This window comes from Mustela erminea, chromosome 4 (genome assembly GCF_009829155.1).
Source record: "Mustela erminea isolate mMusErm1 chromosome 4, mMusErm1.Pri, whole genome shotgun sequence".
Taxonomy (NCBI): Eukaryota; Metazoa; Chordata; class Mammalia; order Carnivora; family Mustelidae; genus Mustela; species Mustela erminea.
In genome coordinates, this window is record NC_045617.1 from 149,326,659 (window position 1) to 149,353,334 (window position 26,676).

The 26,676-nt window shown below is 40.9% G+C and overlaps 2 protein-coding genes across 2 annotated transcripts; both read right to left on the reverse strand.

Annotated features, from left to right (window-relative positions):
• Nucleotides 1–3,014: 3,014 nt before the first annotated feature.
• On the reverse strand, nucleotides 3,015–3,953 carry LOC116587603 (putative olfactory receptor 2B8). Its single transcript, XM_032338226.1, has one exon. It carries the CDS (start codon nucleotides 3,951–3,953, stop codon nucleotides 3,015–3,017), a length of 939 nt encoding a protein of 312 aa, XP_032194117.1.
• Nucleotides 3,954–24,863: 20,910 nt separating this feature from the next.
• LOC116587601 (putative olfactory receptor 2B8) lies at nucleotides 24,864–25,802 on the reverse strand. The gene has a single exon (XM_032338224.1). It carries the CDS (start codon nucleotides 25,800–25,802, stop codon nucleotides 24,864–24,866), a length of 939 nt encoding a protein of 312 aa, XP_032194115.1.
• Nucleotides 25,803–26,676: the final 874 nt, after the last annotated feature.

The window sequence follows — 26,676 nt, forward strand, 5'->3', positions numbered from 1 at the left end:
CAACTTTTGTAGCAACATGGACGGGACTGGAAGAGATTCTGCTGAGTGAAATAAGTCAAGCAGAGAGAGTCAATTATCATATGGTTTCACTTATTTATGGAGCATAACAAATAGCATGGAGGACATGGGGAGTTAGAGAGGAGAAGCGAGTTGGGGGAAATTGGAAGGGGAGGTGAATCATGAGAGACTATGGACTCTGAAAAACAATCTGAGGGGTTTGAAGTCGCAGGAGGGGTGGGAGGTTGGGGCACCAGGTGGTGGGTATTATAGAGGGCACAGATTGCATGGAGCACTGGGTGTGGTGCAAAAATAATGAATACTGTTATGCTGAAAATAAATTTAAAAAAATAAATGCAAAAAAATGAAATAAGAAAATATGAAGTAATTTCAAACCAACAAAAACAATCAAAACAAAAATAGAACTTGTGTTTCATGCAAGTTGGACATTTTGAGTCTCAGCAAACATGCATTACCTGAGCTGATGGTGTGCACCCATGTTCTTCTGAAAGGTAAAGATCTCGAAGAATCCATGAGTTGCTCTAGAACATAATCACCATCCTCACCTCCAGGTGCTAAAGGACAGATGGAATAAAATAATTTAGCCAAACCTTGGGTTCAAGTCCACAGCCATGCCACAGTTATTAGTGAACATACAAAAGGAAACACTCCAGGGCACCGGGGTGGCTCAACGGGTTAATCCTCTGCCTTCAGCTCAGGTCAGGATCTCAGGGTCCTGGGATTGAGCTCCACATTGGGCTCTCCGCTCTGTGGGGAGCCTGCTTTCCCCTCACTTTCTGCCTCCCTCTCTGCCTACTTGTAATCTCTCTCTTTCTCTCTGTCAAATAAATAAAATCTTAAAAAAAAAAAAAGGAAACAGTCCAAATGATATTGGTGGCAATTTACACAACCCTGGAGTCTGTTGTAGACAAAGCATGGAGAGTGTGGGAGTCAGATTCTTAACATTAGAAAAATGTTATGGAATAATTCTCAACTTGTGTTTGGACTTTCAAATAATTTCTTTTTTATTTTGGATCCCAGGGAAACTTTGTTCTCTAAGATTTATTCCCATGTAAAATCAATATCCAAATGTCATTCAAACATTCACTTAAAGGAAATGAAAATGTTTTGCCCCAGGGTTCTGTGTGTCCTTAAGAGCAGAGTAGTAGTTGCTCACCCAACAATAGGCCGTGTGGTTTCATGAGACCTTGACAGGTTTTGCACCAAAGAAAGTTCATTTAAAGGACTTTAAGGTGACCATTTGGATATGACTGTCAGGATGTGGTTGAAACATAATGGAAAGTGGGAAATTTGTCACTGTCGGAGATAAACAGTGGACAGAACTCTTTTCCTACTGGCATACATGAAGCATCACTATGGTGTCAAGATACATCCCAGGTATTGATTTCAAGTAAGAATACTGTGATGCTTGTAGTGATACAGAGAAAACCTGACCATGTGCATGATCTCCCCTGGCTGTCATGCTGTCCCTGCAGCAAGATCACTTGGCATGAGCATGGCCAGCTCAGGGTTCAAGGCCCTGGGGATGCCGGTTAGCTGTCAGGATAGGGAACAGTAGAGTTCTTATGCATATGTGTCCAGTCCAAGACACAAACACATTTACCAACACTGGGTTACGTGTTGGGAAAACCTTCCAAAATCAGAAACATTTCTGTGAAGATGGCATTGTCAAAGCTCCAGCCTCCATGGGAAAATACACTATTTGTGACAACACATATATACAGAAACCCAGATCCATACCCCAGAACACACTTATGTGCAAACTGAGCTGGAGTTAAGATCGAAGGGCTACAATGTCAGATTCAGTTGTTCTGGGATATTTATTTTTATTACTCCTAATTCAGAATTGTATGACAGTTCATAATGAGACAGCTATTTGTAAAGTAGAGACGTATGGAGATGTTTAATAATTAATATACATTGTATTTATTCTTTACATTTCCTCGTGGTGAATCTAAGTAAGCTCCACAGACATGGCATTTCTTGTGAAATAGAGGGCACTTCCTATATTTTTATAGTATTGAAATATATGGGGCTTTTGGTGGATGTGAAATATAAAAGCATTGATCAGTTGATGCCTGGATCGAAGAATTTACAAAATAGTATGAAGAGAGGGTCTAAATGTCTTTTACCCTTTGGAAATTTTGCTGCACTATTGTAGGTAAAAGAGACTATAAAACAGGGCTTCTGTCATGTTCTGTTCAGATACGATACTGTGCTCAAGAGTCATTTGTAATGAACAGGGTGGCTCACGGACACAAACAACAACTCGCAGGCCTCACTTTGGTGCTCGTCTGGCTATGCCCAAACTCGCTTGTCAGCACCACCTGCTTGTGGCCATAGATGCTCCCACTGTCACTGGCAGCTATGCATCACGTCCTCAATGTCGGGACAGGAAGGTTACCTAAAATCACTGTCGCACTGGTGTTGTCACACTAGGGCCTGATATCTGAGTGGATTTATCAGGACTGATGTTAATAGGCTTTTCTCTGAGCTAAAAGTCTGTTTTTCCCAGAGTTGCCCAACTACTTCTATGAAAAAGCTGTGATACAGTCAGCCAGTGGACCTCATAATAGAGCCATGGTCACAATGCAAGAAAAAGTGATATGTCTCCAACAATTTGATAGAAAAATGCTAAAATATTAGTATTCCTTATTATGTTTTAGTCATTTGTATTCTTATTTCCCCATGACTTTATGATGTGTGTCTTCTTGCAACAAGGAATGAAAGAGTGTTCCCAAATGAGGGGGGAATATGAAAAACCTCTGAAATTTTAAAATAACAATATGATGAATGTGCTCTAGGACACTAGGTTGGATCTGTGGAGGCTGCATGAATCCGTGAGCTTAGATTTTGAACAAGGACTCTCATAAAAGCATCAGGTAAAGATTCCCTTGAAAGATGTCAGAGAGAATTCTGAGTGATACAGGAAGGACACAAACATCTTATATGCCCTGGCATTCAATGTGTTCCATCAAAGGGTCTTCCCCGCCCAATCATCTGGAGGCATGGCCCCTGAAAAGCACTTTCTTCATTGCTCCCACCACATCCTTGTTCCGTAGTGTATATATGACGGGGTTGACCATGGGCGTGACGATTGTGTAGAAGAGAGAAGTTAACTTGCCCTGATCCTGGGAGTAGTTGTTGCTGGGCTGGAGGTAAGCATAGATGGCCATGCCATAGAACAGGGAGACCACTGTGATGTGGGACCCACATGTGCCAAACGCTTTCCTCTGCCCTGCAGATGACTTTATTCTTAAGACCGCTCTGACGATCTGACCATAGGAGAAGATGATTAATGCCACAGGTATGAGGAGAATGATCACACTGGCAAAGAAGAGCTCAGACTCATTCATAGTAGTGTCTACACAGGCAAGCTTGAGCAGTGCAGGAATCTCACAAAGGAAATGGTCTATTTTATTTCTCCCACAAAGTGGCAAAAGGAAGATGAGCACTGTCTGCAATAAGGAGTTGCCAAAACCAAAGAACCATGACACAGAAGCCATGAGGGCACAGAGACGGGGGTGCATGATCACAGTGTACTGCAGGGGCTTGCAGATGGCTGCATAGCGGTCAAACGCCATGACCCCTAACAGAATGCATTCCGTGCATCCCAGCCCTAGAGAGATGAAAAGCTGAGCCACACAGCCACCAAACGAGATGGACTTGTCTGCTGTCCTGAGATGAACCAGGAGCTGAGGGACACTGCTGGTCGTGTAACACAGGTCCAGAAAGCTTAGGTTGGAGAGGAAAAAGTACATGGGAGTCTGAAGATGTGGGTCGAGGTAGGACAAGGCAATGATGGTGGTGTTTCCCAGCAGAGTGAACAGGTAGAAGATCAGGAGAACCACAAAGAGGACTAGCTCCAGTTGAGGCCGGTCAGAGAACCCCAGCAGGATAAACCCCGTGAAAGAACTGCCATTCTTCTGTTCCATCCTCTGCTAACGCAGGTTTCCTGTCAGGACCAAGCATTTAAGAACTTTTAAAAGAAATCTTAAAAAAAAACAAAGTTGGTGGCAGAGGAGGTGCATCTGTCGTAAGACACAGCCATAGAATATTAAAGGTTGTTTTTAAATAAATGATTGAGATTGACTTAGCTTATACCAATTTAGTTCCACATTATCACGAAAAGTAAATCATTAATATGTACTTTAAGAAAATGAAATAATGGACCTTGTGTTGCCATCAGTCATAAATATTAAAAGTCTTTCAGTCTGAGCTTAAAGACACAAAGTACTGTTAAGTTTATACATATATTTTAGAAAGAATGGGGATGAGGGAAAAAGATGGAGAGCAATCAGAAAGAAAGAAAGAAAGAAAGAAAGAAAGAAAGAAAGAAAGAAAGAAAGAGAGAGAGACCTTACTGTAAATACATATCTCATGATTGTACACACTGGATTTCTACATACCTCACATGCAATAAAATACAACATAATCACAAAAATACTTTTAGATATAAGAATTTAGTAACTGGGGGGCGCCCGGGTGACTCAGTGGGTTAAAGCCTCTGCCTTAGGTTCCGGTCATGAGCCCTGCATTGGGTTCTCTGCTCGGCGGGGAGCCTGCTTCCTCCTCTCTCTCTCTCTTTCTCTGCCTGCCTCTCTGCCTGCTTGTGATCTCTGTCTGTCAAATAAATAAATATATTATTAAAAAAAAAAGAATTTAGTAACTGGAATATACATATACAAATAATTCAATTACATTCAAAATATCATTAATAGCTCTGCATATGAACATTATATCAGAGTTACCTCTCTAAGATATTATATTTATGAAAGCTACAGGTTTGGGCGCCTGGGTGGCTCAGTGGGTTAAGCCGCTGCCTTCAGCTCAGGTCATGATCTCGGGGTCCTGGGATCAAGTCCCACATCAGGCTCTCTGCTCAGCAGGGAGCCTGTTTCCCTCTCTCTCTCTCTCTGCCTGCCTCTCCATCTACTTGTGATTTCTCTCTGTCAAAATAAATACATAAAATCTTAAAAAAAAAAAAAAAAAAAGGAATCCCTTTAAAAAAAAAAAAAGAAAAAGAAAGCTACAGGTTTGTTTGGATTTTTTTTTTTTTTTGGCATGGTAGTAAAACAACTAAATACTCAAATCAGAGAGAACCTGAAAACACCACCACCATTCAATTACACTGCTTAACTTTTGTTCTAAAGATGCTTAAAATCACGGTAACAGTATAACCAGAACCCTGAAAATTCCTTGGCCCTGCATAGTCAGGGGGAATCAGAATTCTAAAATCCACTGGCCATGACGTTCCTCTTCCTTCTGTAGATTTCTGCTCCAAACAGTACCAAGTAGAACACATGAAATCCTAAAAAACGTGCGATTATCCACTATCAACATTCTACTCAGAATAAACATTTTAAATTTTTAAACACTTTAAAAATTTACCCGGGGCGCCTGGGTGGCTCAGTGGGTTAAGCCGCTGCCTTCGGCTCAGGTCATGATCTCAGGGTTCTGGGATCGAGTCCCACATTGGGCTCTCTGCTCAGCAGGGAGCTTGCTTCCTCCTCTCTCTCTGCCTGCCTCTCTGCCTACTTGTGATCTCCCCTGTCAAATAAATAAATAAAATCTTTAAAAAAAAAAAATTTACCCAACTGTGTAATCTATGTACAAAGTGTAATGTTCTGCTTCACTCCCTATGGTAAAATCCCTATGCTAAAATATTTAAATAGATAAATATATAGAGATAAGGACAAATATATTCTCAAAGCAATGACAAGTAAATGCCTATAATGGAAACCTTTAAGTACAACACAGAAGATCATAGAACAGGATATTCTGGTATTATCTAAAATCTCAGATATCCATCAACATTAGGTTAGTACCTTCTTGAAGCTGTCTTGCAGACTTAATGATGTGGAATCAGACATGTTACCAGTGCTCAGTTTTATCATGTTCAAATGCTTAGGCATACAGTTCATTTTTTGTTCTTCTAAGACTAAAAATCTGAATCACGTTTCAGGGCAGACCCACTAGTGTGTGAAAGGAACTGGTACAAAAGTTGCATTAAATAAGTATTTATGGAATCAGAATAGAGGATACAGTATTTCACATTATTTTATAGTTCCTTGGATTTCCTGTAGAGATGCATTCAGTTGTATCCATCAACACAAACAAACAAACAAAAACAACAACAACAAAAAGAAAAAACAAGAAAAACCTCTCCACAAAACCTTTCTTAATGGAATTAGTTATAAAGGTATCTGAGATAGTGTAAACATACAACAACAGGGAATGTGCCCAGACTCACACCTGCTCAGAAGAGCAAATAAACCACAATTCAGTTTCATGCACACACGCACAAATACAGTTAAATTATCTGAAAGAAATTGCTGGCGTTTTCAAGGTGTCTAATGAAGGCATTACTCACCAAAATAAAGAGGACAAAAGGGAAATGTTAACTCATCCAAGGAAAACACCAGTATCATATTGTACCATCACAATACACAGTGATATATTTAAACATTATCCTATCAATAAAGGCTAAGAACGGAGGAAAGAGAAGACATAACTGTGGTGAGCTGAACTTGTACAAAAGTTTTCCTTCCTTTCCAGATTATATATGTATGTGTATATGTTTATACATATATCTAAAGAATGCTGAACGGCTTCTATCCGAAAGGTACAAAAATGATTATGATTTTCAATTGAAAAATAAAGTATCAGGCAAAGGAGATGCCCACTAAAAGAGACAGAAAGAATGGGATTGTCTGTGGAGGTTACAATTACTTCCAGTGCCTTCCTGGAGAGAACCCTGGGAAGGAACAGGAATACTCTTGTCATAGTCCACCGTCTTATTTCTTTCTTTCTTTTTTTTTTTTTTTTTTCCACATTACATCTAGGAAAACTATTCCCCTTGAGCAGCACTGGACGTGAGAAAGAGCAGCCTGCATAATGCATTCTTCAGATCTCAACAGCTTGTGCTGCTAATCTGGCTCACTTTCCTCCCTTCCACCTCCCCCGCTCAGCATCCGTCCCTCTCCAATCTCTGTGCACCACCAAAGAACACATCTTCCCAGAGAAAGGACATGGGTAGCCTAAGGCTATGAAAAACTTTATTTCATCTACTTCTTACCATGTTAAAGACCTGTGTGAATAGACTAAAAACCATCACTATATGTAAGTAGGTATCAAATGCCCGAATGCAGTAAGAGACATTCATTCCTCTTGGACAAACTATGTAAATAATCCTGGCTGGAACAGTAAACACACCCATCCTATGTAAGGAGCACAAAAAGCTGTCTCTAGCAATTATCATGATGTGAGACGGTAGAGGAAAATCCAGCTACAAATCCACACATAAATTATTATCTTGCATACAAAACAATAAATCCTTGAGAAAAGCACAGGTTATATGTTGAGAGAGAAAAGAGTTACTAGGTGAAATAAAAATAAATACATTCTACAAAACAGAAACAATGGCATTTTACATAATAATCACCATCTAAAAACCAATAAAGTGGGAAATGATATCTCAAAATAATATAATTCTACAATAAAAATTAACAGACATCTGATGGAAGAGGTTAAATATTTGGTACCAAAACACAAAAGCTGATAGAGCCATTACTGTCAGTGTTCAATGCTGACAAAGAAGTCTACTAATTTGAGTGGAACAATAAATGTTTCCATAAAACCAGATACTCAGTAGGCAAAGTACACATTTTAAAGGCCAAAGATATCAAGATAATGTCTGTATGGAAGATATTGAAAAAATATAACAGTCACTGACATAATTGACATACAAACCCTGCCCTATCCAATTCCTGAATAAACCTGAAATGGTGTTGGCAGTGGAATGAAAATCTTTAACTTTAATAAAGCTTCTGTCCCCTAGGTCTGAGCTGACCTTACATAGACTAGAACAGGCCCCCAAGGGCAATACAGAATGAGCTAATGAGTGGGAATGCAGCTATCACAACACTGGAAATGACAGGTCTCATGTACATGGATGGTGCTTTCCACCAGGTTCCAGGGAGAAGAGGATCAAGTAGGATTTCCACTGCACTTGGTTTGTTCAGGGAGTGCTCTCAGGATAAAGGGGATGAAGGAAGCAAAAACAGAGCAGAGAATGCTGCTAAGCAAGGACGTGGTCTCAGGTTAAGATGGCATGCACCTGATCCTGTAAGAAGCTGGACACAGTCTCCCATAAAGTATCCATCTATGCTGGTAGAAATATTCAGCCCTCCCTGTCTAATGCAATAGCCACTATTCACATGTCACTACCTGAGCATTTAAAATAGCCTAGTTGAATCAGAAAAATAAACATTGCTAAAATGTCTATACTGCCTAGAGCAATCTATACTTTCAATGCCATTCCAATCAAAATTCCGCCAGCATTTTCCAAAGAGCTAGAGCAAACAATCCTAAAATTTGTATGGAATCAGAAGAGAGCCCAAATTGCTAAGAAAATGTTGAAAAAGAAAAAAAAACTGGGGGCATCACAATGCCTGATTTTAAGCTTTACTACAAAGCTGTGATTACCAAGACAGCATGGTACTGGCATAAAAACAGATACATAGATCAGTGGAACAGAATAGAGAGCCCAGATATGGACCCTCAACTCTATGGCCAAATAATCTCCAACAAAGAAGGAAAAAATATACAGTGGAAAAAAGTCTCTTCAGTAAATGGTGCTGATAAAATTGGATGGCTATATGTAGAAGAATGAAACTTGACCATTATCTTACACTGTACACAAAGATAAAATTAAACTGGATAAAAGGCCTCAGTGTGAGGCAGGAATCCATCAGAATCATAGAGGAGATCATAGGCAGTAACCTCTTTGATATCAGCCACCGAAACTTCTTTGAAGATATGTCTCCAAAGGCAAAGGAAACAAAAGCGAATATGAATTTTTGGGATTTCATCAAGATCAAAAGCTTCTGCACAGCAAAGGAAACAGCAAAGGAAACAAAACAAAGAGGCAACCCACAGAATGGGAGAAGATGTTTGCAAATGACAGTACAGACAAAAGGCTGATATCCAGGATCTATAAAGAACTTCTCAAACACAAAACAGATAATCATGTCAAAAGATGGGCAGAAGACATGAACAGACACTTCTCCAATGAAGACATACAAAGGGCTACCAGACACATGAAAAAATGTTCATCATCACTAGCCATCAGGGAGATTCAAATTAAAACCATCTTGAGATACCACCTCACACCAGTTAGAATGGCCAAAATTAGCAAGACAGGAAACAACATGTGTTGGAGGGGATGTGGAGAAAGGGGAACCCTCTTCCACATTTGGTGGGAATGCAAGTTGGGTCAGCCACTTTGGAGAACAGTGTGGAGATTCCTCAAGAAATTAAAAATAGAGCTTCCCTATGACCCTGCAATTGCACTATTGGGTATTTACCCCAAGGATACAGATATACTGAAAAGAAGGGCCATCTGTACCCCCAATGTTTATAGCAGCAATGGCCACAGTCACCAAACTGTGGAAAGAACCAAGATGCCCTTCAACAGACGAATGGATAAGGAAGATGTGGTCCGTATACACTATGAAGTATTATGTCTCCATCAGAAAGGATGAATCCTCAACTTTTGTAGCAACATGGATGGGACTGGAAGAGATTATGCTGAGTGAAATAAGTCAAGCAGAGAGAGTCAATTATCATATGGTTTCACTTATTTGTGGAGCATAAGAAATAACATAGAGGACATGGGGAGATGGAGAGGAGAAGGGAGTTGAGGGAAATTGGAGGGGGAGGTGAACCATGAGAGACTATGGACTCTGAAAAACAACCTGAGGGTTTTGAAGGGGCAGGGGTGGGAGTTTGGGGGAGCCATGTGGTGGGAATTATGGAGGACACGTATTGCATGGAGCACTGGGTGTGGTGCATAAACATTGAATTCTGTTACGTTGAAAAGAAATTTAAAAATAAATAAACAATAATAAATAAAAAAAGAAATTAAACATAGAGCTTCTCTATGACCCTGCAATTGCACTACTGGGTATTTGCCCCAAAGATACAGACGTACTGAAAAGAAGGGCCATTTGTACCCCAAAGTTCATAGCAGCAATGGCCACGGTCACCAAACTGTGGAAAGAACCAAGATGCCCTTCAATGAACGAATGTAAGATGTGGTCCATATACACTGTGGAGTATTATGCCTCTATCAGAAAGGATTAATATGCAACTTTTATATCAACATGGATGGGACTGGAAGAGATTATGCTGAGTGAAATAAGTCAAGCAGAGAGAGTCAATTATCATATGGTTTCACTTAACTTGTGGAGCATAAGAAATAACATGGAGGACATGGGGAGATGGAGAGGAGAAGGGACTTGGGGGAAATTGGAGGGAAGGACAAACCATGAGAGACTGGACTCTGAAAAACAATCTAAAGGTTTTGAAGGGGTGGGAGTGGGAGGTTGTTGAACCTGGTGGTGGGTATTATGGAAGGCACATATTGCATGGAGCATTGGGTGTGGTACATAAACAATAAATTCTGGTAAATGAAATTTTTAAAAAAAGGCTAGTTGAGAAACCGAATTTTGTATTCTATTTAATTTGAGTTAATTTAAATTTAAATGACTTCCTGTGGGTACAAACTCCAGTATTGGCCAGCGCAGCTCTGGAGCATGCACTGCATCAGACTTAGTCCTGCTTTGACATTGGCAGCCCTTTTCTCTCCCGTGAGTCTGTCCCTGGCTGTGAGCTACCCCCAATGTGTTCCTGAGACCCCCTGGCAAAGTGGCTCCCTCTCCGCTGAGGGCAAATCTCTGAAGAAGGGAATGGCTGTGCACCTGGCAGCCCATATTCCTAACACATAGGGTTAGGATTGGAGGAGCAGCCAGGTAAAGAGCATCTGAGCAGGGCCCCAACAGCATTCACACAGAGTCCATTCATGATCCTGCACAAGGATATAAGGATGGAACCCAGTGTCCAAATAGAAATGCGCTGACACAATATGGAACTCCCCTGTTGTAATATTCAACATAACATTTTTTTAAAACTCCATATGTATTTTTTTTTCAATTTATTTATTTTTAGAAGAACAGTATTCATTATTTTTTCACCACACCCAGTGCTCCATGCAATCCATGCCCTCTATAATACCCACCACCTGGTACCACAACCTCCCACATCCCCGCCACTTCAAACCCCTCAGATTGTTTTTCAGAGTACATAGTCTCTCATGATTCACCTCCCCTTCCAATTTACCCCAACTCCCTAAAATTCTATATGTATTTTAGATATGTTGAAAACTCATAAGGGGGAAAATGATCATTTAGAAATGATAAACACTGACAATGAGTTTTCAGCATAGAAAACAAATACTGTCTGTTTTCATAGACAATACAAACCAATTGGAAAGCATGGAATCAGAGTCTAATACTTTGACACATATGTGTACTCTAATTCTATTCCTGAAGGGCATATTTTATTACCACTATATACGCATACTTTAAGTGATTTCCAGGTGTGCATACATGGGTATAATGAATGTACTGCAGAACCCTGAAACGTCTGGGAATGATTTGGTGGAGTCTATAACGAACAGCTAAATTTAGTTCTTAGAGTTTGTGAACTACCACCATCTGTTCCTCTAGACAATGGACCATTATGCAAACGAACATTCCCTACTAAAAAGAAACCCAGTTACCATTCCTAAAGCAACACACAGACCAAGTTCCATTTCACTCACCTTTGCTCACCTTCTCTGTGGCTTCTAAGTTCTTTCCCTATCTCCGTTCCAAGTCATTGTCTAAAGACAGTACTGGACATTGGCACTTAGTTGTACACAGTAAGTGCAAAGGCTGACTATACCAATACTGGGTTATCCATAGGTTTTTCCTAAGCAAAAGGATGGTTTCTGAGGTGACTTCATGTGTCTTCATGAGGTACAGAGATCTGCACTTTGCCTCTAGGACGTAGGAGATGAAGGCAATTGCAAACTCCACTATGGTTTCCCAAAAGCAATGACCTGCCTCTAAGACGGGGAGTCCCTTATGAGCGCAGAAGAGGTGCTGTGACACTCAGCTGTGGCTGGGGTGGCACCAAAAACCAAATGTGTTTCCCTGGCTGACGTCTCTGAGGAGCAGATGCCCCACACTGTTAATGAGCCCCTGTCACTGAGCTGTCCAGAGATGGCCGTCCTCAGGGAGAACGATATCAAGGACAATGTCAGAGGAGACCTCGTCTGTCTACTTTGTTACTTTACATATTTCACAGAGAAGAAATAACTCCCGTGATCTCCCCAGCCACCTTGGTTCTCATCTGTGAATAATCTATAGGTTTTGCAAATCACCTAAGATTTTTATCCTCACAGCTGACCAAATATTTACATATAAACAATTAAGTTATATAATTTTTATGTAAATATGTGAATAAATTATTAATTTAATATCATTCATAATCACTTCATAACCATTCATAACCAATTTAATAACATTCATAACCAATGTATATGGAACCACATAGCTAATGTTTAGGCACATTCTTATCATTACCACAAATATAAAGGAAGGCAACCAAATTCTACCAAACTTCTTTTTTTTTAATTTTTTATTTTTTATAAACATATATTTTTATCCCCAGGGATACAGGTCTGTGAATCACCAGGTTTACACACTTCACAGCACTCACCAAAGCACATACCCTCCCCAATGTCCATAATCTCACCCCCTTCTCCCAAAACCCCTCCCCCCAGCAACCCTCAGTTTGTTTTGTGAGATTAAGAGTCACTTATGGCTTGTCTCCCTCCCAATCCCATCTTGTTTCATTTATTCTTCTCCTACCCACTTAAGCCCCCATGTTGCATCACCACTTCCTCATATCAGGGAGATCATATGATAGTTGTCTTTCTCCGCTTGACTTATTTCGCTAAGCATGATACGCTCTAGTTCCATCCATGTTGTCGCAAATGGCAAGATTTCATTTCTTTTGATGGCTGCATAGTATTCCATTGTGTATATATACCTCATCTTCTTGATCGATTCATCTGTTGATGGACATCTAGGTTCTTTCCATAGTTTGGCTATTGTGGACATGGCTGCTATAAACATTCGGGTGCACGTGCCCCTTTGGATCACTACGTTTGTATCTTTAGGGTAAATACCCAGTAGTGCAATTGCTGGGTCATAGGGCAGTTCTATTTTCAACATTTTGAGGAACCTCCATGCTGTTTTCCAGAGTGGCTGAACCAGCTTGCGTTCCCACCAGCAGTGTAGGAGGGTTCCCCTTTCTCCGCATCCTCGCCAGCATCTGTCATTTCCTGACTTGTTTATTTTAGCCATTCTGACTGGTGTGAGGTGATATCTCATTGTGGTTTTGATTTGTATTTCCCTGATGCCCAGTGATATGGAGCACTTTTTCATGTGTCTGTTGGCCATCTGGATGTCTTCTTTGCAGAAATGTCTGTTCATGTCCTCTGCCCATTTCTTGATTGGATTATTTGTTCTTTGGGTGTTGAGTTTGCTAAGTTCTTTATAGATTCTGGACACTAGTCCTTTATCTGATATGTCATTTGCAAATATCTTCTCCCATTCTGTCAGTTGTCTTTTGATTTTGTTAACTGTTTCCTTTGCTGTGCAAAAGCTTTTGATCTTGATGAAATCCCAATAGTTCATTTTTGCCCTTGCTTCCCTTGCCTTTGGCGTTGTTCCTAGGAAGATGTTGCTGCGGCTGAGGTCGAAGAGGTTGCTGCCTGTGTTCTCCTCAAGGATTTTGATGGATTCCTTTCGCACATTGAGGTCCTTCATCCATTTTGAGTCTATTTTCATGTGTGGTGTAAGGAAATGGTCCAATTTCATTTTTCTGCATGTGGCTGTCCAATTTTCCCAGCACCATTTATTGAAGAGGCTTTCTTTTTTCCACTGGACATTCTTTCCTGCTTTGTCGAAGATTAGTTGACTGTAGAGTTGAGGGTCTATTTCTGGGCTCTCTATTCTGTTCCATTGATCTATGTGTCTGTTTTTGTGCCAGTACCATGCTGTCTTGATGACGACAGCTTTGTAATAGAGCTTGAAGTCCGGAATTGTGATGCCACCAACGTTGGCTTTCTTTTTCAATATCCCTTTGGCTATTCGAGGTCTTTTCTGGTTCCATATAAATTTTAGCATTATTTGTTCCATTTCTTTGAAAAAGATGGATGGTACTTTGATAGGAATTGCATTAAATGTGTAGATTGCTTTAGGTAGCATAGACATTTTCACAATATTTATTCTTCCAATCTAGGAGCATGGAACATTTTTCCATTTCTTTGTGTCTTCCTCAATTTCTTTCATGAGTACTTTATAGTTTTCTGAGTATAGATTCTGTGTCTCTTTGGTTAGGTTTATTCCTAGGTATCTTATGGTTTCGGGTGCAATTGTAAATGGGATTGACTCCTTAATTTCTCTTTCTTCTGTCTTGCTGTTGGTGTAGAGAAATGCAACTGATTTCTGTGCATTGATTTTATATCCTGACACTTTACTGAATTCCTGTATAAGTTCTAGCAGTTTTGGAGTGGAGTCTTTTGGGTTTTCCACATATAGTATCATATCATCTGCAAAGAGTGATAATTTGACTTCTTCTTTGCCGATTTGGATGCCTTTAATTTCCTTTTGTTGTCTGATTGCTGAGGCTAGGACCTCTAGTACTATGTTGAATAGCAGTGGTGATAATGGACATCCCTGCCGTGTTCCTGACCTTAGCGGAAAAGCTTTCAGTTTTTCTCCATTGAGAATGATATTTGCGGTGGGTTTTTCATAGATGGCTTTGATGATATTGAGGTATGTGCCCTCTATCCCTACACTTTGAAGAGTTTTGATCAGGAAGGGATGCTGTACTTTGTCAAATGCTTTTTCAGCATCTATTGAGAGTATCATATGGTTCTTGTTCTTTCTTTTATTGATGTGTTGTATCACATTGACTGATTTGCGGATGTTGAACCAACCTTGCAGCCCTGGAATAAATCCCACTTGGTCGTGGTGAATAATCCTTTTAATGTACTGTTGAATCCTATTGGCTCGTATTTTGTTGAGTATTTTCGCATCTGTGTTCATCAAGGATATTGGTCTATAGCTCTCTTTTTTGATGGGATCCTTGTCTGGTTTTGGAATCAAGGTGATGCTGGCCTCATAAAATGAGTTTGGAAGTTTTCCTTCCATTTCTATTTTTTGGAACAGTTTCAGGAGAATAGGAATTAGTTCTTCTTTAAATATTTGGTAGAATTCCCCTGGCCAAGCTGTCTGGCCCTGGGCTTTTTTTGTTTGGAGATTTTTAATGACCGTTTCAATCTCCTTACTGCTTATGGGTCTGTTCAGGCTTTCTATTTCTTCCTGGTTCAGTTGTGGTAGTTTATATGTTTCTAGGAATGCATCCATTTCTTCCAGATTGTCAAATTTATTGGCGTAGAGTTGCTCATAATATGTTCTTATAATAGTTTGTATTTCTTTGGTGTTAGTTGTGATCTCTCCTCTTTCATTCATGATTTTATTTATTGGGGTCCTTTCTCTTTTCTTTTTGATAAGTCGGGCCAGGGGTTTATCAATTTTATTAATTCTTTCAAAGAACCAGCTCCTAGTTTCGTTGATTTGTTCTATTGTTTTTTTGATTTCTATTTCATTGATTTCTGCTCTGATCTTTATGATTTCTCTTCTCCTGCTAGGCTTAGGGTTTCTTTCTTGTTCTTTCTCCAGCTCCTTTAGGTGTAGGGTTAGGTTGTGTACCTGAGACCTTTCTTCTTTCTTGAGAAAGGCTTGTACCGCTATATATTTTCCTCTCAGGACTGCCTTTGTTGTGTCCCACAGATTTTGAACCGTTGTGTTTTCATTATCATTTGTTTCCATGATTTTTTTCAATTCTTCTTTAATTTCCCGGTTGACCCATTCATTCTTTAGAAGGATGCTGTTTAGTCTCCATGTATTTGGGTTCCTTTCAAACTTCCTTTTGTGGTTGAGTTCTAGCTTTAGAGCATTGTGGTCTGAAAATATGCAGGGAATGATCCCAATCTTTTGATACTGGTTGAGTCCTGATTTAGGACCAAGGATGTGATCTATTCTGGAGAATGTTCCATGTGCACTAGAGAAGAATGTGTATTCTGTTGCTTTGGGATGAAATGTTCTGAATATATCTGTGATGTCCATCTGGTCCAGTGTGTCGTTTAAGGCCTTTATTTCCTTGCTGATCTTTTGCTTGGATGATCTGTCCATTTCAGTGAGGGGAGTGTTATAGTCCCCTACTATTATTGTATTATTGTTGATGTGTTTCTTTGATTTTGTTATTAATTGGTTTATATAGTTGGCTGCTCCCACGTTGGGAGCATAGATATTTAAAATTGTTAAATCTTCTTGTTGGACAGACCCTTTGAGTACGATATAGTGTCCTTCCTCATCTCTTATTATAGTCTTTGGCTTAAAATCTAATTGATCTGATATAAGGATTGCCACTCCTGCTTTCTTCTGATGTCCATTAGCATGGTAAATTCTTTTCCACCCCCTCACTTTAAATCTGGAGGTGTCTTCGGGCTTAAAATGAGTTTCTTGGAGGCAACATATAGATGGGTTTTGTTTTTTTATCCATTCTGATACCCTGTGTCTTTTGACAGGGGCATTTAGCCCATTAACATTCAGGGTAACTATTGAAAGATATGAATTTAGTGCCATTGTATTGCCTGTAAGGTGACTGTTACTGTATATGGTCTCTGTTCCTTTCTGATCTACCACTTGTAGGCTCTCTCTATGCTTAGAGGACCCCTTTCAAGATTTCCTGTAGAGCTGGTTTGGTGTTTGCAAATTCTTTCAGTTTTTGTTTGTCCTGGAAGCTTTTAATCTCTCCTTCTATTTTCAATGATAGCCTAGCTGGATATAGTATTCTTGGCTGCATGTTTTTCTCGTTTAGTGCTCTGAAAATATCATGCCAGCTCTTTCTGGCCTGCCAGGTCTCTGTGGATAAGTCAGCTGCCAATCTAATATTTTTACCATTGTATGTTACAGACTTCTTTTCCCGGGCTGCTTTCAGGATTTTCTATTTGTCACTGAGACTTGTAAATTTTGCTATTAGGTGACGGGGTGTGGGCCTATTCTTATTGATTTTGAGGGGCGTTCTCTGAACCTCCTGAATTTTGATGCTCGTTCCCTTTGCCATATTGGGGAAATTCTCCCCAATAATTCTCTCCAGTATACCTTCTGCTCCCCTCTCTCTTTCTTCTTCTTCTGGAATCCCAATTATTCTAATGTTGTTTCGTCTTATGGTGTCACTTATCTCTCGAATTCTCCCCTCATGGTCCAGTAGCTGTTTGTCCCTCTTTTGCTCAGCTTCTTTATTCTCTGTCATTTGGTCTTCTATATCACTAATTCTTTCTTCTGCCTCATTTATCCTAGCAGTGAGAGCCTCCATTTTTGATTGCACCTCATTAATAGCCTTTTTTATTTCAACTTGGTTAGATTTTAGTTCTATTATTTCTCCAGAAAGGGCTTTTATATCTCTCGAGAGGGTTTCTCTAATATCTTCCATGCCTTTTTCAAGCCCGGCTAGAACCTTTAGAATTGTCATTCTGAACTCTAGATCTGACATATTACCAATGTCTGTATTGATTAGGTCCCTAGCCTTCGGTACTGCCTCTTGTTCTTTTTTTTGTGGTGAATTTTTCCGTCTTGTCATTTTGTCCAGATAAGAGTATATGAAGGAGCAAGTAAAATACTAAACGGGTGACAACAACCCCAGGAAAATATGCTTTAACCAAATTAGAAGAGATCCCAAATCGTGAGGTGGGAGAAAGGGGATAAAAAGAGGCTCAAAAAGGAAGAAAGAAAAAAAAGAAAAAAGAAAAAAAAGAAAAGAAAAGAATTAAAAAAAGAAAACAAATAAGAAAAATATAAAAAAGAAAAAATATATATATATTAGATAAACTAGTTAAAAAACGTTACAAAAGAAAAAGGTAAAAGTTAAAAAAAATTTTACCAGAAGGCGAGAAAAAAAACAAAAAATGAAAAAGAAAAAAATTAAATTAACTGCAAGACTAAAAAAAATCACAAGGAAAAAGCCATGAGTTCCGTGCTTTGCTTTCTCCTCCTCTGGAATTCTGCTGCTCTCCTTGGTATTGAAACCGCACTCCTTGGTAGGTGAACTTGGTCTCAGCTGGATTTCTTGTTGATCTTCTGGGGGAGGGGCCTGTTGTAGTGATTCTCAAGTGTCTTTGCCCCAGGTGGCATTGCACCACCCTTACCAGGGGCCGGGGTGAATTATCCTCTCGGGTTTGCTTTCAGGAGCTTTTGTTCCCTGAGCACTTTCCGTAGGGTTCTGGAGGACAGGAATACAAATGGCGGCCTCCTGGTCTCCGGCCCGGAGGAGCCGAGAGCCCAGGGCCCCACTCCTCAGTGCGCCCTCAGAGAACAGCGCCCAGTTACTCCCGTCTGCCTGACCTCCGGCCGCGCTCCGAGCTCACCGAGCCTGCGACCGGTTCAAGGCAACACCGAGTTATGAGCTTACTGTTGGCTCTGTCTCTGTAGCCGGCTTTCCCGTTCCAATACCCGCAAGCTCTGCGACACTCAGACACCCCCAATCCTTCTTTGACCCTGCGGGACCTGAGGCCACGCTGACCCCGCGTGGGCTTCGCCCCGGTTTAGCCTCTGGAGCGATGTCCCTCAGCGGAACAGACTTTTATAAAAGTCCTGATTTTGTGCGCCATTGCTCGGCCTCTTGCCGGGAGCCGGCCCCTCCCCCCCGGGGTCTATCTTCCCGTCGCTTTGGATTTACTTCTCCACCGGTCCTACCTTTCAGAAAGTGGTTGTTTTTCTGTTTCCACAATTGCTGTTCTTCTTCTCTTCGATCTGCCGATGGATTTTCAGGTGTTTGCAATCTTTAGATAAGCTATCTAGCTGATCTCCGGCTAGCTGAAGTAGTCTCAGCCTGCTACTTCTCCGCCATCTTGACTCCTTCCAAATTCTACCAAACTTCTAATAGAGCAAAGGGAAAACTAAATCTCAAATCATCTAGAACACTGCTCGGTTTATATTGATAGGTTTTAGTGATGTACTCAAACAGTTTAAGAAAATCACTGTTTTTAACAAAACACACATGATTTATTTTCAAGTCGTCTTGCATTTAAGTTCCAAATGATTTTTACTTTACTGGGATAGTTAAAATAGGCATTACAGAAAAATGGGAGGAAGTTCGGTGGTTTGTGGCTGTTTCTCCTGGATCCATAAGTTCCAGGTTCATTTACCCTGTTCAACCAAGAGATTAACTACTTTCTGCTAAAAACGTTCTCAGATTTGAATTTTCTCAGTTATCCCTATACCACGTAGATCCCTTCCTGAGAGTCAGGGGGGAACTGGCAGGCACGATAGTGTGGGTGTCCTGACCAGGGAAGGAATCACAGACCTGTTGTTAACCCTTGGGTCCCAGGCCCCACTCACTTCCAGCCTTACACGCTCAAGTCACTTTGACAATCATGAGGCATTATCTAGAGATGCTGACCCACACTCACATTCCTGGATCCAGTATTATCTAGGACCGTGCTCCATCGCCTGGCCCAAGACACACATATAAGACACTCCATAGCAGTGTCATTGGTATTAACCAAAACCTGGATGAATCCAAAGACCCATGCACAGTAAACTGGTAAACTGTGACATATTCATACAGGAGTACTTTCCAACAGTATGAATAAAACTCCAACTAAACAAACTGGAACACTCTTTTTCACATAAAGTGCTGAGGAAAGGATGCAAGTTACAAAGTAAACAATCCCCCTGCATAAGTTCAAAAACAGGTAAAACAAACTGCTGTTCATGAACTCATACATGTGGCGTAAGCCTATAATTACAGTACAGAATTACAGTCACGACTAAAACGTTATCAAAGGGCTGATTATAACAAAGTCAAGAGCAAAGGAGAGAGAAAGGTATGCAGTTGGGTGGAAGCCAACGGAAGTTCTCTCCAGGTCTAGTTAGCAAAGGAGGCAATATCATAACCATTCACTTCTTTTTTCTTTAAGATTTTATTTATTTATTTGAGAGACAGAGAGCAAAGCAGAGGAAGGAGCAAAGGGATAGAGAGAAGCAGACTTCCAGCTAAGCAGGAAGCCAGATGCAGGGCTCGATCCTAGAACCCTGGGATCATGACCTGAGCCAAAAGCAGACACTTAACTGACTGAGCCACCCACGTGCCCCTCAGTGAGGACAATCTTTCCTCTGAAAGATCTAAATTGCCACCAGCTCAGTACATTCTCCAACAGGCTGTCTGTAAACTCTTCCCAGCTCTCTGGTCCTCTTCCTCACTACTTGTCCTCCCTCTGAAACAGCCCAACCTTCCTGCTAAGTGAGATGTCACCACCCTGTACTGCTGCCCTGTGTTGGGATTCGTGGTTACCACTGGATAAACAGATGAAGAGCCTAAGTAGGAAAAGGGAAAATGAAATGCCTCCCAAAAAAGGGAGAGAAAGAGAAGACAAATCCAGAGGGACAAATGACAGAAGCTGGAAGAGACAGGCCACACAGAGAGAGGTTCCAGTTACACAGAGAACAGACATCCGAATGCCTAACGGGCACATTAAAAAAAAAAAAAAAAAAAAGCTCAATGTCACTCGGCATCAGGGAAATACATATCAAAACCACAATGAGATATCATGTCCCAAGTGTCAAAATGGCTAAAATTAACAACAGAGGAAACATCAGATATGGGGGAGGAAGCAGAGAAAGGGGAACCCTCCTACACTGTTGGGGGGAATGCAAGCTGGTGCAGCTGCTCTGGAAAATGGTATGGAGGTTCCTCAAATAATTAAACATGAGCTATCCTACACTCAACATTTGCACTACCAGGAATTTATTCAAAGGATACAAAAACACAGTGTCAAGGGGATACATGCACCCCAATGTTTACGGCAGCAAAATCAATAATAGCCGAATTATGGAAAGATCCCAAATGTCCATCGCCTGGAGAATGGATGAACAAGGTGTGGAACACTACTCGCATCACAAAGAAGGAAGTCTTGCCGTTTGCAACCATGTAGATGGAGCTGGAGTGTGTTACGCTGAGTGAAATAACGCAGTCAGGGAAAGACACATACGATATGATTTCATTCATATGTGGCTTTAAGAAAGAAGAAACACGAACATCCGAGAAGGGGGAAAAGAGAAAAAGAAGAGAGGGAATGTAGCCATAGGAGAGTCATCATGACAGAGCACAAACGGAGCATTGATGGAGGGAGGTGGGTAGGGCTGGGGTTAAATGGGTGAAAGGTATTAAGGAGGGCTCTTGGGAAAAGCACTGGGTGTTTCATGTAAGTGATGAATCACTGAATTCTGCTCCAGAAACCAATATTGTACTGTATGTTAACCACCTAAAGTTTAAATTTTTAAGAAAATATTAAAACAAGACACATTTTCCCTCATGGTCCTGGAAGCCAGTCCAAAATCCGGTGGCACCTGGGTACCCTTTTTCTGAAGGTTCTAAAGAAGAATGTGTTTCATGTCTTTCTTTTAGCTTCCTCTTGCCAGAAATCCTTGATCTTCCTTGGTTTGAGGATTCCTCATTCTCCAAATTTGCCTCTGTGGTCACATGGCATTCTCCCTGTATCTGTGTCTGTGTCTCTGAGCTGGCTTCTTGTAAGGACACTGGCCATTCTGGATTAAAGGCCACCTTCATCACATATGACCTCCTCTTCATTTGATTACATCCACAAAGACTTTCTCTTCAAACAGGTCTCATTCATATGCCCAAGGTGTTAGGATATGACCACAGTTCTTGCTGGGACACAGTTCAGCCCAAAGTAGGAGCATTGCCTCTTGGCCTCTCTCTTCTAACAAAGGGATCATCCAACCTCTCAGTCACCAAGACTGGCGTCCTTAATGATGCTGTGGATAGCCTGATAATTCCCTTACAGTCACTCCTTATATGCTGTCCTATCTCATGCTGCCCTCAATCTCCATATGCTGATCCAGAACTAAAGGAGAATTGATAGACCATATTGCATATTTGAAAATTGCTAAGAGAATAAATCATAAGCGCTCTCATCTCTAGATGAAAAGGGGTGACTGCGTGCAGCAGTAGATGTTAACCAGATTCACCGGGGTGATGACTCCACTTCATACACCAGTACGGAACCATTACATTGTACGCCTAAAACTATTACAATGTTATGTGAATAATGTGCCTCAAATTTAAAAAGGAATTTAAACACTAGCAAAAAATATTGTATCCACTACTATTAAATGGGATTGGTAAACGGAAGTTAAATGGAGACATCCTTTCACTCCCAATCAATCTGGCAGCCAGAGATTGACGACCTGTTGATGTCCCCTCTCCAGAGCCTTCCTCCTTGGCTGTCTCGGGGAGCCAAACTCTGAATACTGCAACCGAGGCTAATGAGTTACATGGGACAGGACACTCCTGGGAACACTAAAAACACATCCATTTTCAGTCCCTAAACATGGATTTTCACTCTGGTGACATAAAAATATCCCTCAGAGGCAATACTAGTCCTGCAGACTCAGTTGTCCACTCTAATTTACCCTTGCTACCCTTTTTGGATTGAACCATATTTTGCCTAATAGAAGTATATCTACTCTTTTCACTCCCAATCATTTAAGAACTAGCATCGTTAAGAACATTTAAGAACTGGGGCACCTCGGTTGTTCAGTGGGTTAAGCCTCTGCCTTCAGCTCAGGTCATGATCTCAGGGTCCTGGGATCGAGCCCCACATAGGGCTCTCTGCTCAGCGGGGAGCCTGCTTCCCCCTCTCCCTCTCTGCCTTCCTCTGCCTACTTGTGATCTGTGTGTGTCAAATAAATCAATAAAATCTTTTTTAAAAAAATTTAAGAACAATCATCTAATAACTGCACCTGGCTGGTGCAGTCAGTTAAGCTGCTGCCTTTGGTTCAGGTCATGATTCCAGGGTCCTGGGATCGAGCTCTGTGTTGGGACTCCTTGCTTGGTGGGGAGTCCGTGTTTCCCTCTTCCTCTAATATGCCCCCTGCTTGTGCTTTCTCTCCCTCTCTGCCAAATATATAAATAAACCTCTGAAAAAAATATTAGCAAACAAAATTCAACACCAGATTAAGAGGTTCATACACCATCATCAAGAGCAATGTATAGAATAGGATACAGGATAAGCCAACATACAAAATCTATCGATGTGCAGCACCACGTTAGTAGAATGAAAGAGAAAAATCATATGATTATCTCAATAGAGGCAAAAAAAAAGCATTTAATAAAACACAATGTCTTTTCATGTTAAACACATTCAACAAATTAGGTGTAGAAAGAATATGTCTCAATGTAATAGTAGCCATATATGAAAAACCCATGGCTAACATACTCAATGGCAGAAAGTTGGAAACTTTTCCTCTAAGATCAGAAACAAGAGAAAGATGCCACCTTCAAGGCCCTGGGGAGGCCCGTTAGCTGTCAGGATAGGGAACAGGAGAGTTGTTATGTGCATGTGTCCACCCCAAGACACAAACACATCTACCTGCACTCAGCTGTGTGCAGAATTCAGAACTGTGTGCCGCTTACTTCATAAAGAGATGGCGATCTATAAAGCTTAGACACACAGAGACCTTTAATAGCTCACATGCATTTTATTTCTTCTTTTTCTCCTGGTAAAAATGAGTAAGCTCCACAGAACATGGGATTTCCTGGGAAACAGAGGTCATTTCTCTTACTTTATGTGTCCCTGCATTCAAATTGCCTGGGGCCTCGGGCAGATGTGAGATACAAAGCATAGATCAGTTGATGCCTGGATCAAAAAATTTACAAAATGGTATGAAGAGAAGATCTAAATGTTTCCCCCTTTGAAATTTTGCTGCATTACTGTAGATAGAACATATAGAATATTGACTAGGAACTGAGTTATATACTTTCAGATACAATAATGTCCTAAAACTCATTTTGAATGCAGGGGGTGGCTCCCAGGCTGCGTAGCCGGCTTGTAACCTCACATGGGCACTCCTCTGCCTGCACCACAACGTGACACGTAAGCACTGTCTGGGGCTCGGCAGCTGCTGTATCGGCAGCAATGCACCAGGCCCTGCCCCTGTGTGACAGGAACGCCTCACACAGGCTGCATAGAACCACTGTCACACTGCTCACATCACACCTGCACTGATATCTGAATGGCTGTATCAGAAGTGATGTTACCAAATTTCTCATTCATCTAAAAGTATGCTGTTCCCACAGATGCCCACCTAATTCTGTGAAAAAGCAATGATACAGTCAACCTATGGACCTGGTAATCTGGCCACGATCCAAATGCAAGAATAAGTGATGTTCCTCCAGCAGTTGCTACGAAATGCTAAAATGTTAACATTTTTTTACATTTTTTACAGCACGTTAGTGGCCCCTATTCTTATTTTGCCTATGCCTTCATATTATGTGCATAAATGTCCTTTTGCACTTAGAAATGAAATAGGATTTCCAAATGGGAGTGAAATAAGAAAACCTGTAGAGCTCTCTAAAATACGAATGTGAGGAAGAGCTCAGGCAGTCAGGTGGGTGCACGTGGTGACTGCCCGACACGTGATTTTTGCTCAGGTTGTGATCTCAGGGTTGTGGGACCAATCCCAGCATCAGGCTCTGCGCTCAGGGTACAGTTTGCTTGAGATTCTTTCTCCCTCTCCCTATACCCCTGATGCTCATACTTTCTCTTTCTCAATTTAAATAATAAATCTATATCTATCTATCTCTCTCATATGCATATGATCTGGTAACAAAAATCAGCATCTCAGGAAGTTGTGTGAATGAGTGAACTTGGGTTTTGAGCACTCATTTGCATAAAAGAATGAAGTAAGTAAATTCCCTTGAAACTTCTCACAGGAAATTTTAGATGATCCACGTGGGACACAAACATCTTAATCACTCTGGTATTCAATGTGTTCCATATATGGGACTTTCCCACCCAGTCATCTGGAGTCCTGGCCCATCCAAAGCACCTTCTTCATTGCCCCCATAACATTCTTGTTCCTCAGTGTATATACAACAGGGTTGACCATGGGGGTGACGATGGCGTAGAACAGAGAAATGAACTTTCCTTGATCCTGGGAGTAGTTGTTGCTGGGCTGGAGGTAAGCATAGATGGCCGTGCCATAGAACAGGGAGACCACTGTGATGTGGGACCCACATGTGCCAAAAGCTTTCCTCTGCCCTGCAGATGACTTTATTCTTAAGACCGCCCTGACAATCCGACCATAGGAGAAGATGATTAACGTCACAGGTACAAGGAGAATGATTACACTGGCAAAGAACATCTCTGACTCATACACAGTGGTATCAACACAGGCAAGCTTGAGCAGTGCGGGGATCTCACAAAAGAAGTGGTCTATTTTATTTCTCCCACAAAGTGGTACAATGAAGATGAGCGTTGTTTGCAATGAGGAGTTGGCAAAACCAATGAACCATGATGCAGAAGCCATGAGGGCACAGAGACGGGGGTGCATGATCACGGTGTACTGCAGGGGCTTGCAGATGGCTGCATAGCGGTCAAATGCCATGACCCCTAACAGAATGCATTCCGTGCATCCCAGCCCTAAGAAGACAAACAGCTGAAGTACACAGCCACTAAAGGAGATGGACTTGTCTGCTGTCCTGAGATGAACCAGGAGCTGAGGGACAGTGCTGGTCGTGTAACACAGGTCCAGAAAGCTTAGGTTGGAGAGGAAAAAATACATGGGAGTATGTAGATGTGGGTCGAGGTAGGACAAGGCAATGATGGTGGTGTTTCCCAGCAGAGTGAACAGGTAGAAGATCAGGAGAACCACAAAGAGGACTAGCTCCAGTTGAGGCCGGTCAGAGAACCCCAGCAGGATAAACCCCGTGAAAGAGCTGCCATTCTTCTGTTCCATCCTCTGTTAGCACATGTTTCCTGTCAGGAGCAAGCATTTAGCAACTTTTAAAAGAAACCTTCAAATAAAAAAAAAAAAAACTGGTGCCAGGTGAGGTGGATCTCTCATGTTATAAAACATGGCCACGTGATACAAAAAGTAACTATTTCAATAAATGATTGAAATTGACATAACTTATACCAGTTTACTTCCACATTATCCAAAAAAGTAAATCTTTAATATGTAAAATAGGAAAAATGAAATAATGGACTCCGTGTTGGCATCAGTCATAGGTATGAAAAGTCTTTTGGTCTGAACTTAATGGGACTTAAAGGACTGTAAGTATGTACATACATTTTAGAGATAATAAGGATGAAGGAAATAGAGGGAGAACAATCAGAAAGAATCAGAAGGAGAGGCAGAGAGAGGGAGGACATTATTGTAAATATGTATCTTGTGCTTTACACAACTGGATTTGTACACACCTCATCTGCAATAGAATATAATACAAAAGAAACTAAAAAATGTGTTCAGATATAGGAATTTAAGAGTTAGAATGTACATATACAAATAATTCAATTACATTCAAAATACCTATAGTAGTTCTACGTATAAACATTGTGTCAGAATTACCTAAGATACTATACTTATGAAAGCTACATGTTTGGAATTTGTGTTTCCTTAGAGTAGTAAAACAACTAAACACACAACCAGAGAGACCCTGAAAACACCACCATTTAAATACAGTGCTTAACTTTCCCTAAAGATGCCTAAAATTACTGTATCAATTTTCAGGAACTCTGAAAATATCTTGGTCATGCATCGTCAGGTGGAATCAGAGCCCTAAAATTCAGTGCCCACAACTTTCTTTTTCCTTCTGCACATTTGTGTTTCA

Coding starts and splice junctions, on each gene's coding strand:
- LOC116587603 (XM_032338226.1), bottom strand. CDS start 3,953: ATGGAACAGAAGAATGGCAGTTCTTTCACGGGGTTTATCCTGCTGGGG.
- LOC116587601 (XM_032338224.1), bottom strand. CDS start 25,802: ATGGAACAGAAGAATGGCAGCTCTTTCACGGGGTTTATCCTGCTGGGG.